The 14,935-nt window shown below is 45.7% G+C and overlaps 2 protein-coding genes across 3 annotated transcripts in view; both read left to right on the forward strand.

Moving 5' to 3' along the window:
- The window catches only part of GRK3 (G protein-coupled receptor kinase 3), a 60,633-nt gene extending 47,392 nt beyond the window's left edge, over positions 1–13,241 (forward strand). For both annotated transcript variants that reach the window (XM_065851870.2, XM_065851871.2), the window contains 6 exons: positions 1,114–1,180; positions 1,627–1,722; positions 4,305–4,467; positions 5,025–5,161; positions 6,084–6,197; positions 6,763–13,241. In XM_065851870.2, the coding sequence (XP_065707942.1) occupies positions 1,114–1,180; positions 1,627–1,722; positions 4,305–4,467; positions 5,025–5,161; positions 6,084–6,197; positions 6,763–6,924 (739 nt within the window). In that variant the 3' untranslated portion in view covers positions 6,925–13,241. The remainder of the gene's footprint in view (positions 1–1,113; positions 1,181–1,626; positions 1,723–4,304; positions 4,468–5,024; positions 5,162–6,083; positions 6,198–6,762) is intronic.
- The window catches only part of MYO18B (myosin XVIIIB), a 63,238-nt gene continuing 60,144 nt past the window's right edge, over positions 11,842–14,935 (forward strand). The window contains exons 1-2 of the mRNA XM_071816180.1: positions 11,842–11,851; positions 13,168–13,325. Of these exons, the coding sequence (XP_071672281.1) occupies positions 11,842–11,851; positions 13,168–13,325 (168 nt within the window). The remainder of the gene's footprint in view (positions 11,852–13,167; positions 13,326–14,935) is intronic.

Genomic DNA, 14,935 nt, shown 5'->3' on the forward strand with positions numbered 1-14,935 from the left:
TCTCCTTGGACCGCTGCCTTTCCAAATTTGCACTTCTCTGTCATTGAATGAATTAATTCCAAGTAAATATCTGCTTCCTGTTGGGGTGATTTTAGTTTTGGAAAGAGAACATGAAAAATTGAGTTGCATTTCATCTTCCTTTGGTTTGAGCAAATTTTTGCACAATTTCTGTCATTAGAGATTTCCCTGAGTTCTCTGCAATCACACTTCCATTGGGTACTGGTCATATGTTTTATCCCTCTGTGTTTTTTGTGTCTTTGCCTGATCTGTTTTGGCATGAAGTCGTGTTACTTGACTCAGCCATACTCACAGCTAAAATTTATTGCTTTGTATTGTATCTGTAATGGTATCAGCCTGTTACACAAAAACACCCCAATCCCAAAACCACCAAGCATGGAAAACTGTGAATACTTGCTTCATTTGCGGTTGTCTATTTGTAAATGTATCTGTTTCATTTAATGATTTTAAGGAAAAGGGCATTATTTTGTTTATTGACTACAAAACACTACTTGTTCCTGCCAGTCCTACCTTGCTTGTAGCTGTTAACTGAAATTATTCTTATCACCTGTTTATAAAACCAGCATGTGCATTGTGTGAGACTGAGAGGAGTAAATAAGTGTTGAGGAACCCCTGGCTGTGTGTGACAACGCTTAATTGATGGTCACACCTGGGGCTGGGGCTCAGAGGGGATTTCTAGTGGAGCCCCTGTGTGTGATAATGACCTGAGGTTGCTTTTCAGCCTCAGGCCTGTCTAGAGTAGTTGCTTATTTTGCCATAAAAGATGTATGATGTGGTGTGGGGCACGTTTGTTGTTTAGGAGCAGCGTATGGGATCTGACAACAGAGGAGTGATGTTGGTTGTTTGAAATGATGGAATGTCACAGCACAGGAATGAGTGCTTGCCAGACCTGCAGCGCTGGTTCCAGTGTTTCCACATGAAAGTCTTCTCTTCTGTTGTTTACTTGGGAAGAGGGGTTTGTTTTTTTCTTGAAGAAAACAGCTTTTTGCCAATGTTTTCAACTGGTACAAATGTGACCTTTGAAGGCTTTATATTTCTCAAACACATTTGAGAAGCCCCTTCATTTTGTTAACTTCAGTTACTTTTATTTTGCAGTGCACAAGAAGTAAAAGAACATCCTTTCTTCAAAGGCATTGACTGGCAGCAAGTCTATTTACAAAAGGTAAAGGATTAAGATAGTAACCTTAGCTTACATGGTAAAGCAATAAAAAGATAATAAGCCTGAAGAGCTAGTGGACAGAAAACTTCAGACTTCCAGTCCCCAGCACACATACTCATTTGCACCATACGTGGAGGATTGTTGATAGAAACTGCTGGATATTCATTACTGCAGGTCTTTCTGATGGGTTGTACTGAATTATTGCTTTTTCAGGACCACATGACTGTGTGGTTCCTTCTACTTATCTGTCTATAAAGTGTAGGGGTTTTTCCCCAATTTTTTGGAGGACCATTTCTTAAAGGAGCGGAGAACTTCTTTGCAGTGAAGTTTATTTTCAAGGCACTTTTGCAGAGTTCTGTGTAATTTGTGAAAAACAAAGCAAAAAGGCTAGGATGGATTTAAATAATGTTTATTCATTTGCCTTTAATTACGCTGCTTTTAATTTCTAGTATCCTCCACCATTGATTCCTCCCCGGGGAGAAGTAAACGCAGCAGATGCTTTTGATATTGGGTCATTTGATGAAGAGGACACTAAAGGCATTAAGGTACAGAGCTTCAAACGATCGCTGGAGAAAAGCCCGGTGATGCTGGGCTCAGCTTTCCCTGGGGGCCGTTCCTGTGCTCAGGGGCTACTGAACATGCATGGAGTTGCTCCCAAGTTTGGAAACTTAATCCGTGCTGTTCTGAAGAAGTTGCTCGGGCTGCTCGACTGGTTTGTTGTCACTTGCCAAGTCCTTACGTTTTATTTTTTAGATTGGCTGAAATCTACCTTCCTATCAAAAGCTTTATATGATAAAGCAAATATTTCGAATGGTCAGACAACTTTTAAGAAATCTCCAGATTTTCAAGAATGCTTAATGGTTTGTAGTTTTCAAAATTGTAATTTGTTTCTGGTAGCTTGGATAAATGGAACTAAGCCTTATTTTAATAGTGTCACCTCATGGTCAGAGAGCGCAGTGGAAAACTCTTACAGACTGTATATTAATGGGAGCAACTTTCTGAGTTAGAAGAGTGATTTAAAAACCCTTAAAGGTTCTCATAGTATCCCAAATCTAATGAAAGGAAAAAATGAGAAGCAAAAGCTGCTGGCCTGTTTCTACCATGTCTGGAGGGGTGTGACATCCCCTCTCTGAAGCCTCCCCAGTACTGGAGACACCAGGTGAATCAGTGCTTGTCTTGGGTCGCTCCCCTTCATTATTTTTGTCATACGTTTCTTCAATAGATCAAACGTTATTCTTGTTATTACAGAAGTGAGTCAGGAGGGAAACTAATTGCTTTAAACTTTATAAGCAAAAAAACTTGTTGAGTGCTCACTGTGCCTAAAAAGGAGCTTGTCTGTCAGTGTCACCTGCTGTAATTACAGAAGTTGGCACAGAAAGTATTTTACATGTTTAAAGAGGAATGCAGAGAATCCAGGATGTTCTTTATCCCAGTAAGCTCCACATCTTCATCATTGTCTTTAGTCTAACAGAATTCTGGTTCCCTGCAATTCTGGAATGCCATAATTCGAAGGGACACTTTGCAAGGAGAAACCAGGTGGTCTTTTTATTTATTGAGGGAATCAGATATTCTCAGCAAAGTCTATAAATGGTATAGCCAGATCACTTGCGTGTAATCTTTGTTCAGACTGCCTATAATATAAGTTTATTCTTAGTCATGAGTCAGTGAGGGAGATCATGTACAGCGTCTTTGCGCTTTCGCGGGGATGTCACAGTCTGTTAGAAGGGACTGAATAATTCCTGCCTGCGAGTCAGCTGCAGTCGGAGCTTCCACGGAGGTGTCAGGAGCCATCTGTGCCCGTGAGGACAGCAGGTTCGAGTGCCTTGCTCTCCTCCGCTGCCCCTGTGGATGATATTTGTGCTGCAGAGCGGCTCGTGACACCGAGAAGAGCACGAGGTGACAAATGGGAATGCGACTGGATGACCGTGGCTTTCCCCCAACTCGGGTGATGTGAGAAGTCCCTGTGAGCCGCTCGTGCGGAATTGCAGAGAAGTCTTCTGCCTTCAGAACCGGTGTGTATTTTCCTGCTGTGGTACAGCTGTGGATCTCTGAAGAGCAGGAGAATATCAGTTCTGGAGTGTCTGGCCTGGCTGCAGGAGCAGCTTTGGGCAGAGCTTTCCCATCCTAGAGCTGCAGCTGCGGCTGGAACTGCTGGGTTTGCTCTGAGCAGCGACGTGCGTACCCGTCGGTCCGTGTTGCGGAACAGAACAGGAATTTCTGGAATTGTGCCTGGCTCTGGGAAACCTGGGAAGAGAAATTTCCTGAACAGTTGGGGTCTGATTCCCCCGGCGCTGTTGCAGCGAGGGGCGAACCAGCCCTGCCCAAGGATGACTCTGGGCTGGCTCTCCAAAAGAAAAGTCTCGTTTATCTGCTGATGGACAGAAGTTGAAGCAACTGAGGAGTGGCTGTAGAGAGCTTTAACTCATCCTCAAATGAAAACCGTTAGTAATTTTATAGGGAAAACGCTGATCGCGTTTTGTGCTGCATCAAGGTGCTAAACCCAGGACAATGCTGTGTCAAACAGCAGACGGTCCTTCCCCAGAGATCCAGGAGTTTTACTTTCCTTCGGTGCAATTCAAGTGCTGTGGTTAAGGATTAGGGGAGAAGAGTGTCTGTATAACAGGAAAATGGAGGTCTGCAGCATGCACTGCTGAATGTTGAAGGTTACTTATTAACAATGTAAAATCAAGCTATGGAAGCATGGAAGGCATCATAGTGTAAAAGTATCTCTTCATTTATTCGTGGAATTTTTGTGCTGAGGAAGTTTTTAACATGCTTAGATGTTAACACTGATTAAGCAAAGTTAAGAATACCACTGCTTACATTTAAATAATGATTTAAATGTAAAGTCTAGAGAACAGTATGGGACAATGCTGAGTAAGGCCTTTAGAGTTATCAAACCAAACACATTTTGAGCAGGTGGCTTGTTTTGTGTATATAAATGAATATCTCTGCTTAAATTAGTATCTGTTTTTTCTCTTGTTCGTACCTGTTTGTTCTGGTAAGGTTAGAGTTTAATATATCTTTTAAAATAATACTGTTGTATGGATAACTATTACTTATTTGGGATAAGAATAGTAAAAGTTTTTAAAATGTTGGGTTTTTTGTGTTGTTTTTCTCTTGCAAGTTGCTTGATAGTGACCAGGAATTGTACAAGAACTTCCCTCTGGTAATATCGGAGCGTTGGCAGCAAGAAGTAGCAGAAACTGTTTATGATGCAGTAAATGCAGACACAGATAAAATTGAGGCCAGAAAAAGGGCTAAAAATAAGCAGCTTGGCCACGAGGAAGGTAATCTGTCAAATATGCTTCTCTCTGTCTTTTGCTGCGAGCTGGTAATTCATGTGTTTGATGTTCCACATAACAGGCTCTCATATTACTGTCATTCACCTGTAATTGTTTGAATTCATTTAGTCGCTATCGTTTTCTTAAGACATTTCTTAATGTTTTGCAATGCTGTATGGTGACATAATGTTTTGGAAAATCTTTTGTACTCTCTTTGAAAGATCGTACTGTGCAGCCTTTCACCGTTTTGTTTATGGCGCGTGCTCAAGAAAGAGTACGTGGGATTTGATTCGGTGACAAAGGAGCTGGGGGAGAAAACAGGAGGTGCCGCACTTGTCTGCGCGGGGATGTTGCAAACGCTGAACTTTGCGTAGCAGTATGCAGTTCTTTTTGTAGTTAATACGATAACTTTTTCAAGAACCCAATTCTGTTCTGGGTTGCTGCACTGTGACCGCACCAGCTCCTGTAGTTAAGGCAGAGTCGGCTCTGTGTGCATTAGCGCCTTTGCAGAGGGATTTCAGGCAGTCCCTTGTTTCGCACACTGATGTTTCCTCTCGTTGCAGATTATGCGCTCGGGAAGGACTGTATCATGCATGGCTACATGCTGAAGTTGGGGAACCCCTTCTTGACCCAGTGGCAGCGTCGCTACTTTTACCTCTTCCCAAACCGACTGGAGTGGCGAGGAGAGGGGGAGTCACGGGTGAGTCCAGTTACTGCGGGGACCAGCAGCTCCCGAGGGCACGAAAGGCAAATCTGGGAGCTCACGCTCAGCCGTCCCTCCCTTGGGAGTGGTTTTGTCCAATAAATGACCAGTGGATTCGAGAAACTTGAGTATCGCCTTAATTGATGGGTAGCTCGCTTGCGCTGAGGAAACGTAGAGTTGACTTGAGAAACCTGTTTACTTTGTTTCGTTACGTTTTTAAAAGGAATTTGGTAGTTCATGGTGTTGTTTTTCATTTAGGACTTCTGGACTATTTATACAAAAAAACATAAACTGGTAAGGTCATAAATGCTATAGCATTTTATTTCAAAGAAAATGCTATAGTAACTTTAGTTTAGTCCCACTGTGGTCATGTGCTAGGCAGATCGTTTGTATATTAAGTAAGATTCTGGAATTTCGAAACATTGCTCTCCTCTTACAATCTATAGGGAAAGCTTTTCTGCAAACTGTGGGGTATGGTTGCTTCTTTGTAAGTACATAGTACTTAAATATTCCCTTTGAGCTCTTTCAAATTGTAAGTGCCTTTTTTTAATAACAGCAGTAATACTTGGAAAATGCATAAAATTATGTGCAACTCTCTTGAGAGAAAATAGTGAATATTTTGTTTGTAGCCACACCTATTTGTAGATTCTTATTTCATGCTGTCATTACTGGCTTTCTTAGCTTTTATTTTGTTGTCTCTGTTGAAGCAACCAAGCCCCTTGCTAAATCTCTCTCTTACCTTATCATCTATCTTTAGTTCATGACCTGGCCTTCATAAATAAAGAAATGTTTGTGTAGTGACTGTTAATGTTCATAACTAGATTTATGTGGGTAGTCCAAAGAAATTAGGTGTTGGCTTTATTTATGGGCAGCTGTTTTTTTGAATCATCTCTTTGCTTTCTTTTTGCAAATGCCACAGCAAAACCTACTGACAATGGAACAAATAGTATCTGTTGAAGAAACACAAATTAAAGATAAGAAATGCATCTTACTGAGAATTAAAGGAGGAAAACAGTTTGTCCTACAGTGCGAGGTGAGCCACGCTTGCTTTTCGTTAACTGTTAATCAGATTGTTTTGCATATGAAAGAACGATTGAAAAGTTTTTCAAGCCCTCCCATTATGTATTAACTAAGTGTACTTTACAAAGCAAAGCTGAGCCTGAGCAAATATAGGAAGTTTTTATCACACTCGAATTTTGAAAGCAGGAAACCTGCAGCTCCACCAGTCTCTGTTGTGGATTTCTAATGGTATTTGGGCAAAAATGAGCTCAATTTAATAAATAGCTAAAAACTTCAAAACTTCTCAATGAGGCTTTGAAGGCCTCGTTGGCACGTGTCTCCCTGCAGGTAGGTGATGGGGCTGCTGCTTTGCGAGGGATGAACTATGGAGTCCTCAAACATCTCGACAGGCTGTGGTTGCTGCTGCCTTGCCTGGCTTTGGCAGGCGATGGAGAAGCACAGGGCTCCACGTTTTGAGTATCCAAACTTGCTCATTGCTTCGGAAAATAAAAATAAGTTGCTTAAAGTGCTGTCCTAAGAGAGAAGACACAACTGGCAGTTTACTATGAAGTGCCAAACTACTTCTGTATCTCTTTCAGAGCGACCCAGAGTTTGTTCAGTGGAAAAAAGAGCTGACAGAAGCTTTTACCGAGGCACAGAGGTTGCTGCGCAGGGCTCCAAAGTTTCTCAATAAATCTCGCTCCACAGTTGTAGAGCTTTCAAAACCACCGCTCAGCCACAGGAACAGCAACGGGCTGTAGGAGAAACCGAGAACAAAGCTCACTTGGGGAAAGCTCCTTTGTGAACACGTTGAGCTTCACAGAATCCTTATGAATTACTTTGTGCAATCCTGGACGCGGGATGTGCTTAGGAGAGGATGAATTAGATGTTTACAGCGTGGGGCGATGTCAGAACTCTGTGTCCGGAGGTTGTGAAGATGACGCGTGGCAAGTGAACCTGTGCTCCTGACAGCGACCAGGCGGAGAGGCCGGGTCTTGCTCCCCGGCGGTGTCGGAACCGCGGCCCATTCCTCTAGAATTCCTGACGGAAGGAAGATGCTGTTTTCTCTGCAATACCCGTGTTTGGTGCACACCGAGCCTGCTGGCTGGATTCGCTGGTGTGTGCGATCCCGATGGTGCCCGTGGCTGTGGAAGGAGCTGCAGACTTGCCGCGTTTGATACTGGATAACCTCTGATCTGCCGTGTTGCCATGTTCTTTCCAACCGTCGCTGCTGACTCTCTAATAACCGTTCTCCATACTGCTGATGATCAACAGTGGGACTCATGCACTTCAAAGTACTGAATTCTAACTGTCCTGTGGTTTAAATGTTATTGCTACTTCGTGGAAACATTGAACTCGAATTATTCACTTGGTTTGTTGTACTCACTAATAGTAGCTACCACCGTTTTGCTTCTTCTACGTATATGCAGTACTATAACTGACACAATAGAGTAATAATTGGTGAAGAGGAATTTATGGTAGCTTCATCTAGTGCTCTGTTGTATAAATTGACTATTTTAGCACAGTTTTTAAAGAGCAGATTCCTTTTGACAAGTTTACAGTGAACATAAAGACAGTTCTTTTCCATTTCAGGTCAACTGGACTTTTTAAAAATTAAAAAGAAATTATTCAAATCCACTGCATTCTAGTGCATGTACTGGGTTAAAATGTCTGGGTACCTCGGTACGGATTCTAAATCACTCTTCGGTGATGGGACTTGTGGATCCTTCTCTGTTGTACATAAAAACATGAAGCAAGTGTGTTCTCATAGCGTAGATAGCCCAGACTGTCACCGTAGCTCAGCTCAGGAGGTTCGTGCACACATCCCATGGCTTGGCTTGCAAAAGGAGTTTTAATTTTCTTTTCTAGAGAGTTCAAGCTGTCCGCATTGAAAACAGTCTGAGAATGCTGAGGAAGGAACTGACAAAACGAGCTGATCAAATGCCAGATTTATATTAATCCTACTTGAGACATCAGCTGAAGCAAAGATACAATCTCTTAACCGTTCAGCAGCGTTAGCCATGTGGAGTCAGCCTTTCCCTGGTTACCGGGATGTTTTGTAAGAGAGAGGTCAGGGCTGAATTTAAACTGTTTTCTGATTCAGTAAACACATTGGGGAACATTTTCTGCTCAGTTACGGTGGTACAGCTCTCATGGTCCCTGAAGACGATGGGAGTTGCGTCTGCGTAAATGGGAACAGCAGTTCCTCACGGCTGGTCTGGTTTTGTTGCTGCGGGATCATCAGAGTCCTGGACCTCTTTCCTCGTAGAAAAGTAAAAATTGGCAAAACCAGGAGGATTATTTTGAAAGTATTTATCTTGAACATACTTGAAACAAAATGGGATGTATTTGCTTCTAGAAGTGGGAGTGGCGTAGCATGTGCTTTCACATGTGTGTGAACTCTGGTGCAGCAGGAAAGGAAAATGCATTTTGGAAAGTGCCGCGTGTGGATCAGGCGATATCTTTTAATGGTTATTTTTCTTCTAATATTGTATTTTGAGTTACTCTGTGAAAAGAGGACCATCTTCTCTGTCATTCTTCCTGGTGAGTGATGTTTGGCATCTCAGCATCCCGTGTAAGGAGCAGTGGTGTTCACCGCGCTTTGGAACAGAAAGTGGCTCATCTTGCTGGTGCTGTGCCCCGGCTGTTGTGAAGCTTTTCCTAGGTTACCGCACAATTCTTCTTGATATGGAAAAAAACTCGTCTTGTGATACAAAACAGTCTTAGTCCTTCTGTGCTTTCTGGGTTCCATTTTCGGTTCCGTTCTTCTCTCGGTTGTTTTCCACTGTTGCTTTTGATGGTAGATCCGTGTTTGCAGTTTTGCCGTTTCGGATGCAGCGAGATGTGGATTCCGGGCGCTGGTGTTTGCGAGGAGGGGAGGGACAGGTCTGCAGTTGGAAATTGTTCCTCAAAACCACAGGTTTTATATGAAAGGAAGGCTGTGTATTGACTTAGGGAAATATGTATATTTTGGCATAGGAGGAGCTGGGATGGCCCTAGAAGTTGCTCGTTAGCATGGTCATTAGCGCCTCGTCTGTACCAGACAGGGAGCAGAATAGTAAAAGGAATTTAATACTTGTTTTTCTTTAGTACTATGGTTTATCGACAGTTACTACAAGCTGTATATTTGTGACACATTTGACTGTGCGTCTGTTGTACGCAGGGAAGTTGGGGTCCCAGTAAGACACAGATTGGGTGTGGAAGGGGCTGGAGCTTCTGGTGTGGAGGGGGAGCTGGAATTCCGCCCATCAGAGCAGAACGCTGCTCCAGACCAATTGTTCCTGCTTTACATACCCCACATTCTCCGATTTATTTTCTTTTTTTCTTGGACAAAGATTCTCAGTGTTTTTATTTTACACGAGGGTCTTCAGCTGTATGCGTAGAACATCTTGTTGAATGCAGAGAACTTAAAGCTTGGTGATGTCCTTTAACACATTCTGACCACGTTTGTAGGACTGGTGTTTTGTTTTGTTTTACTTTCATTTGTGGTTTTGTTTGATTTTTGTTTGTGGGGTTTTTTGTGTAGTTTTTTTTTTTTATGTTCAGGGAAGTAAAGATAAATCAGAGCTTTTGGGCATCGACAGAGCTGAGTGAGTGATTAAACACAGATTTTTTTTTAAACGAAGTATCTGAAAGGCCTTTAAAAAAATCAGCTGTACTGATGATTGAAGCACGTACGAGAATTATCTCTTGTGTTTCAAAATAGAGAATTACATGCCAGATAGAGCCGTGTGAAGCGCTCCCTGACACAGCCACGTGCCTTCGGTGCCGCGGGGGTTATTTGTGGTAATTCCGTGTGTGCGACACGTGCAGCGAGGCTGGTCCCGCAGAGCGGGCTGCGATGTGGCGTGGGGAGCTGGGCTGGGACTTCAGGGAAGCTCCAGCCCTCTTCTGGGTATTTTCCCTTTTCTCGTTTCCCCTTTTCCTCCACCCCGAAGTAGGGCAGCATTTTTGATATGTGGAAGTCACTGTAAATTAATGTCTCGCTCAAGACATACAGCAAATTTATAGCCAGATCCAGACCTTGGTGAGTTGCAGTTTGAGTGCAGGAGAAGCAAAGCACCAGATTTTCCTGCTGTGAGCAGAGTGTGACCGAGGAACCGGAGCTGGGCATGAACTTGGCCGGTGCTGTCAGGCGTCCCCATGTCAGCTGAGATGTCCCATGGTTGCAGGTATCAATTGGGCAATTAGTATTGCACAAATTATTTTGCAATTTCATGAAACTATTAAAAGAATATTTGCTATTTTTTTAAAAAATCCTTCACCTAAGCGTAGCCTCTCCAGTTTTCAAAGCGTAAAAGCTTCTTCAGGTTAGTTGCGTTTGAGTTTTTCTTCTCCCACTTTCTATCCTGGGGGGGAAAAAAAGGAAACAGCATAATTAGGTTGGTTTTGGTTTTAATATAAATGCGGGTGTTCTCAGTCCAGCGCACAGACAATAGGAAACGTTGTGTATTTGGTGCTAAAACAGTTGTGACCCCGGACCAGTGGATGCTGTTGATGTCCAGCAGAGCTGCTCGGGGTTTGGTTTGTGGTTTTGTTTGTACCATGAGTAGAATCGAGCCCCGTGTGTGTGATGGTTCATGCACTGACGTTTCGTAGGTTTACAGCAAACCAGCTCACGGACCCTGAATCCCGGAGCTCTGTGTGTTGCTCTGTTCCTGGCAGCTGATCAGCTTTAAGTCCAGATTCTTCTCTAATATCGTGTACGGACCCACGTACCGCAGGCGTTCGCAGTCGCACACTGGTTTCGCTTTTCCCGACACAGCAGATGGCAACGATACAGTTAATTTGACTCTGAAATGCTCACACTCTAAATATATATGGAGGAAGGACTATTTTGACGTGTACAGTAGAAAGTAAATAATTCTGGTTGTGTTGATTAATATAAGGAATGAGTCCATTCTACAAATTATAGGAAAAAAAAATGAAAAGCGTATTTTGAAAAAGCATAGTATTAATTTTAATATTGTAAAAAAAAAAGAGGAAAATATCTAAAATATACAGAGGACATATGTATATCCAAATGTCTGAGGAGTTTCAAGATAATCTACTTTTGTTTTCTGTTGATTTCTATTCCATGGTGTACATATTGTGTGGATTGAACATTGGCTGTTTTAATACTATTGTTAAATTGTATTTTTATTTTGTGTTAAACTAATCATCACAGACTCAGCTTTATTTTGTTTATGTAAAGGTTGCTATGCTATGTAGGTATAAAACCAAGAATTCTATTTTAACAAAAAAAAGCATTTTATATTATTTATTAAATACATGTTTCTCCAACTTCTGACATTCCACAGAGTTTCTGCTCCGTATATGTATAGAAATGACAGTTCCTTTCAAGCAGGATCAGTCAGCTTTATTCTGTTTTTCATAGTGAAGTCGAAACAGTTCCTGTCAGTGTCACCAGCACCGTCAGGACCATCTCGAAGTGCAGTGGCTCGTGAATGTAGAAACATCTGAAAAACTCTTGTAAATAAACCTCTTGGTTTGATATTTCTAAATTTCCCCTTTATTCCTCAGCATTCCAGAGAGCGAGCTGTTTTTCATCCGAATCTGGGCTGAGTCGGGAGAATGAACCACCTTAAATAGTGGTGAGGTGTTAGCTTGGTGTTCACAAAAGCTCAGAGAGCAGCTTGTGTGTTTGCAAAGGTCTTTAATTGCAGGTTAATGAGGGCATGGCCGGAGGTGCCGCGGTCAGAGGGCAGAGATGGGCCAGCGGATGTCGGGGATTGCAAAGGTGTCTGTCCTGGGGAAGAGTTTTGCTGTCTCGGGCTCCTTACGTGGTTGTTGAGAACAGGCAGGAGGCCGTGAGGACCCTCTGGGCTGTGGGCGCGTTGGGAGCGCTGCTGCGTGCCCGCAGATAACCGACCCCGGCACCTCCTTCCCCAGCAAGGCACAAAAATAGCACCAAATTCAGCAGATAACTCACTTGCTAAAAATAATTCCAGTTGCAGTCGTGGCCTCTGCAGTTTGAGGAATGCTCAAGGAATGAAAGCTCGTGCTTTTCATGGCCGCGGTGGCGGAGCCTGGAGTTCGTGCTCCTCAGGGTTTGACCAAGTGACATCTCAAGGGTGAGATGTGGCTTTTGGCAGCTGGAGCTGCCTCCTCTCATGGAGAGGGGGCGGCAGCTTTTCCCCCATAGCAGTTCTTGCCTTGTTTTCCGTTTTCCCCTTTTCTTGTCGGCCTGACAGTGTTTTATTTCTGCGGCTGAGGAAGGAGCCATAGGTTGTGCACTCGGAGCAAGAGGCCACAGCGGCTGTGACCCAGTGCCGGTGGGACCGCGGTATCTCAGCATCACCCCCCAGAAACATACTGTGATCGGGATGGTGCTGAGCCCAGTGCTGCAAACCTAACGCGCCCAGGCTGGGCTTCCTTAGGAAACCTGGGGACAGGCGCAGAAAATTGGTTCTTTGGTCCAGGGTCAGGATTTGTCAGGGTTTGTGTAACTGCGCTGCCAGGCTGGAAAAGGAGCAGAGCCCCTGCTATGGGCTGGCCTGGGGGTGCGGCTGGGAAGAGGCGCCTTTTCCTTAAGGGTGAGATTGCAATTGAAATGAGACTGAAAAACAGAATAAAGCGAGAGCATCCTAGGAGAAAGGCGTTTTTACAAACACTGTTTCAGTGACTACATTTGGTCCTTAAAAAAAAAGGAGCAGAATCACATGAATAGCTACTAGTGATTTAAAGAAATATATTGAAAGAGAACCTGTTTTCAATGTGTAATTTAATGGTAAAGAAAAGCCAGTATCTGTAAATAACTTTAGATATTGTATCTATGAGAATCATTCTTTGGTTTTATGTACTTGGCTCTTTTCATATTTATTGCGCGGAGGAGGGTGTGCCCGGTGCCGGTGTCGCTGCTGCACGTCCGGGAGTTCTCACAGACTGTCCTCAGAGTTTACAGTCCTCGGCGATTCGTGACCGATGTGCCACACTTAGTTAATTCCGACTTCTTTTTTGTTTTGTTTATTTTTATTTTAAAGGGTTATTTTGGCACAGCTAAGCTGCTTCTGTGTGTTGGTCAGTACATCTGCTCTCATATGACGAGAACCCCAATAAAATCCGTCCTTTGCGTGTGTGCTGCCGCCTGGTTTTTCTTGGTCTCGCCGGCCCCGTCCCGCGCGGCCCTGCGGGTCGAGCCCCCGTGCCCTGGTGTCCCCAGGTGAGTCCCTCTGCTCGCCGGAGAAGCGGCTGTTCGTGGTGTTGGTTTGTGCTTCCTCCACGGGCGGCTGGTGGGGGCGCGGTGGCTGTGTCTTGCCAAGGGGACAGTGGCCACTGTGGTGTGGGGGCTCCTGGGTGATCCTCACGAAAAATGTCCCCGGCAGGGACTGTGAAGTGTGATGGGTGACAAACGGTGGCTTTCCAAAGGCGCGGGAGGGACCCCGATGCCCGGAGCTGAATGGGCCCCAGAGCCAGTCCCGCTCGCAGCCGTGCTTCCCGAGCTGTGGGTGCCATTGGGGACCAAGGGAAGGATCATCCGAAACCATGCGTCCTCATGCCGGTCCCGGCTGGAAATGTAATTGTTTGGGAAAACTTTCTATTTCAAAAGTATTAGCTTTATGGTTGGACTCAAAGGTCTTTTCCAACCTAAATGATTCTATGACTTCTATGGAAATGGGGTGTGGTGACACACTTGGGGCAGCCGGACTAACAACCCTATTTGCTTTCTCATTAACATCTTTTCCCGGTACTGGTGCCCTGGGCACATCCCTGGAGCTCGCTGGGCGATGCAGAGCGGTGTAGGCTGGGTTTCACCTTTGCAGCGGGGCTCGGTGTGACCCTGTGCCCGCAGCCTGGCTGGGTGCTGGTGCTGCCGGTCCCCAGAGTGTCACTCTGTGCCTGGGGGTGTCACCTGATCGTCCCTCCATGTGCTCTGTCCCCAGCAGAGCTCTGTGGGGAGGTGACACTGGGGACAGTGGTGCCAGGACCCCCAGGGCAGGCATGGCCCCTGCTCGCTCCCCACCTGCCCCAGCTGGCTGCTGTCCACGCTGGCGTTAGCGCCGCCGTGACTTCTTTCCACCGAGCACAGGCTATTTTGAGCTCTGCGCTCAGCGAGGGCTGGGGCTGGCGGGGGGTGCCGGGGTGCACCAGGAGCCCTGTGCTGGAGCTCTGACCCACAGCCCCAGGTGCCTGGGGGACAGCCTGGGGTCCCCTCTTGGAACAGCCCTGGGCTGGCTCGTGTCACCCCGCAGCGGTTCCCCCCATTTCTACAGGTGCAAACGTGTGCACCGAGGGCACAGATATGCGTGCCGGGGGGTGTGGGTGACACACGCATGTGCTGCGCGGTGCAGAGCAGACGAGGAGCAGGAGGGACCAGCAGTGCCACCACCTCTCCCAGCCAAGGCCCCGGTGTTACCGCCGCGGGTATTTTTAGCAGTGACATGTGTCACCTCAGCTGCCGTCGTGGCGGGGGGTGACAGGGGGAGGCTCTCGCTGCTGCCACACGCCGCCTTCGCTCTCTGGCTCACGGGGTCCCGCACCGGCGGCAGAGCCCGGTGCTGCTGTGGGCCCGCAGTCCCCACCCAGGTACCGGTACTTGGGGGGTCTTGGAGTGGGGGGCTTGGGGTCCGGAGGGAGCTTTGTGGTTGTGCTGGCAGCCAGGCTGGGGCCCTTCGGCGGGGAGGGCTATTTTTAGGTGGGAATGGATGGCGGTAGCGGCAGCCCCGGCTCTGGGGGTGGCTTCCAGCCCCCAGCCTGTGGCAGGAGAGGTGCCCGGGAGAGCGGCGGTGGGGAGAGGGTCAGTGCGCCCTGCCGTGTGCTGGAGGGTGGCCA

Source organism: Patagioenas fasciata, chromosome 17 (genome assembly GCF_037038585.1).
Source record: "Patagioenas fasciata isolate bPatFas1 chromosome 17, bPatFas1.hap1, whole genome shotgun sequence".
NCBI lineage: Eukaryota > Metazoa > Chordata > Aves > Columbiformes > Columbidae > Patagioenas > Patagioenas fasciata.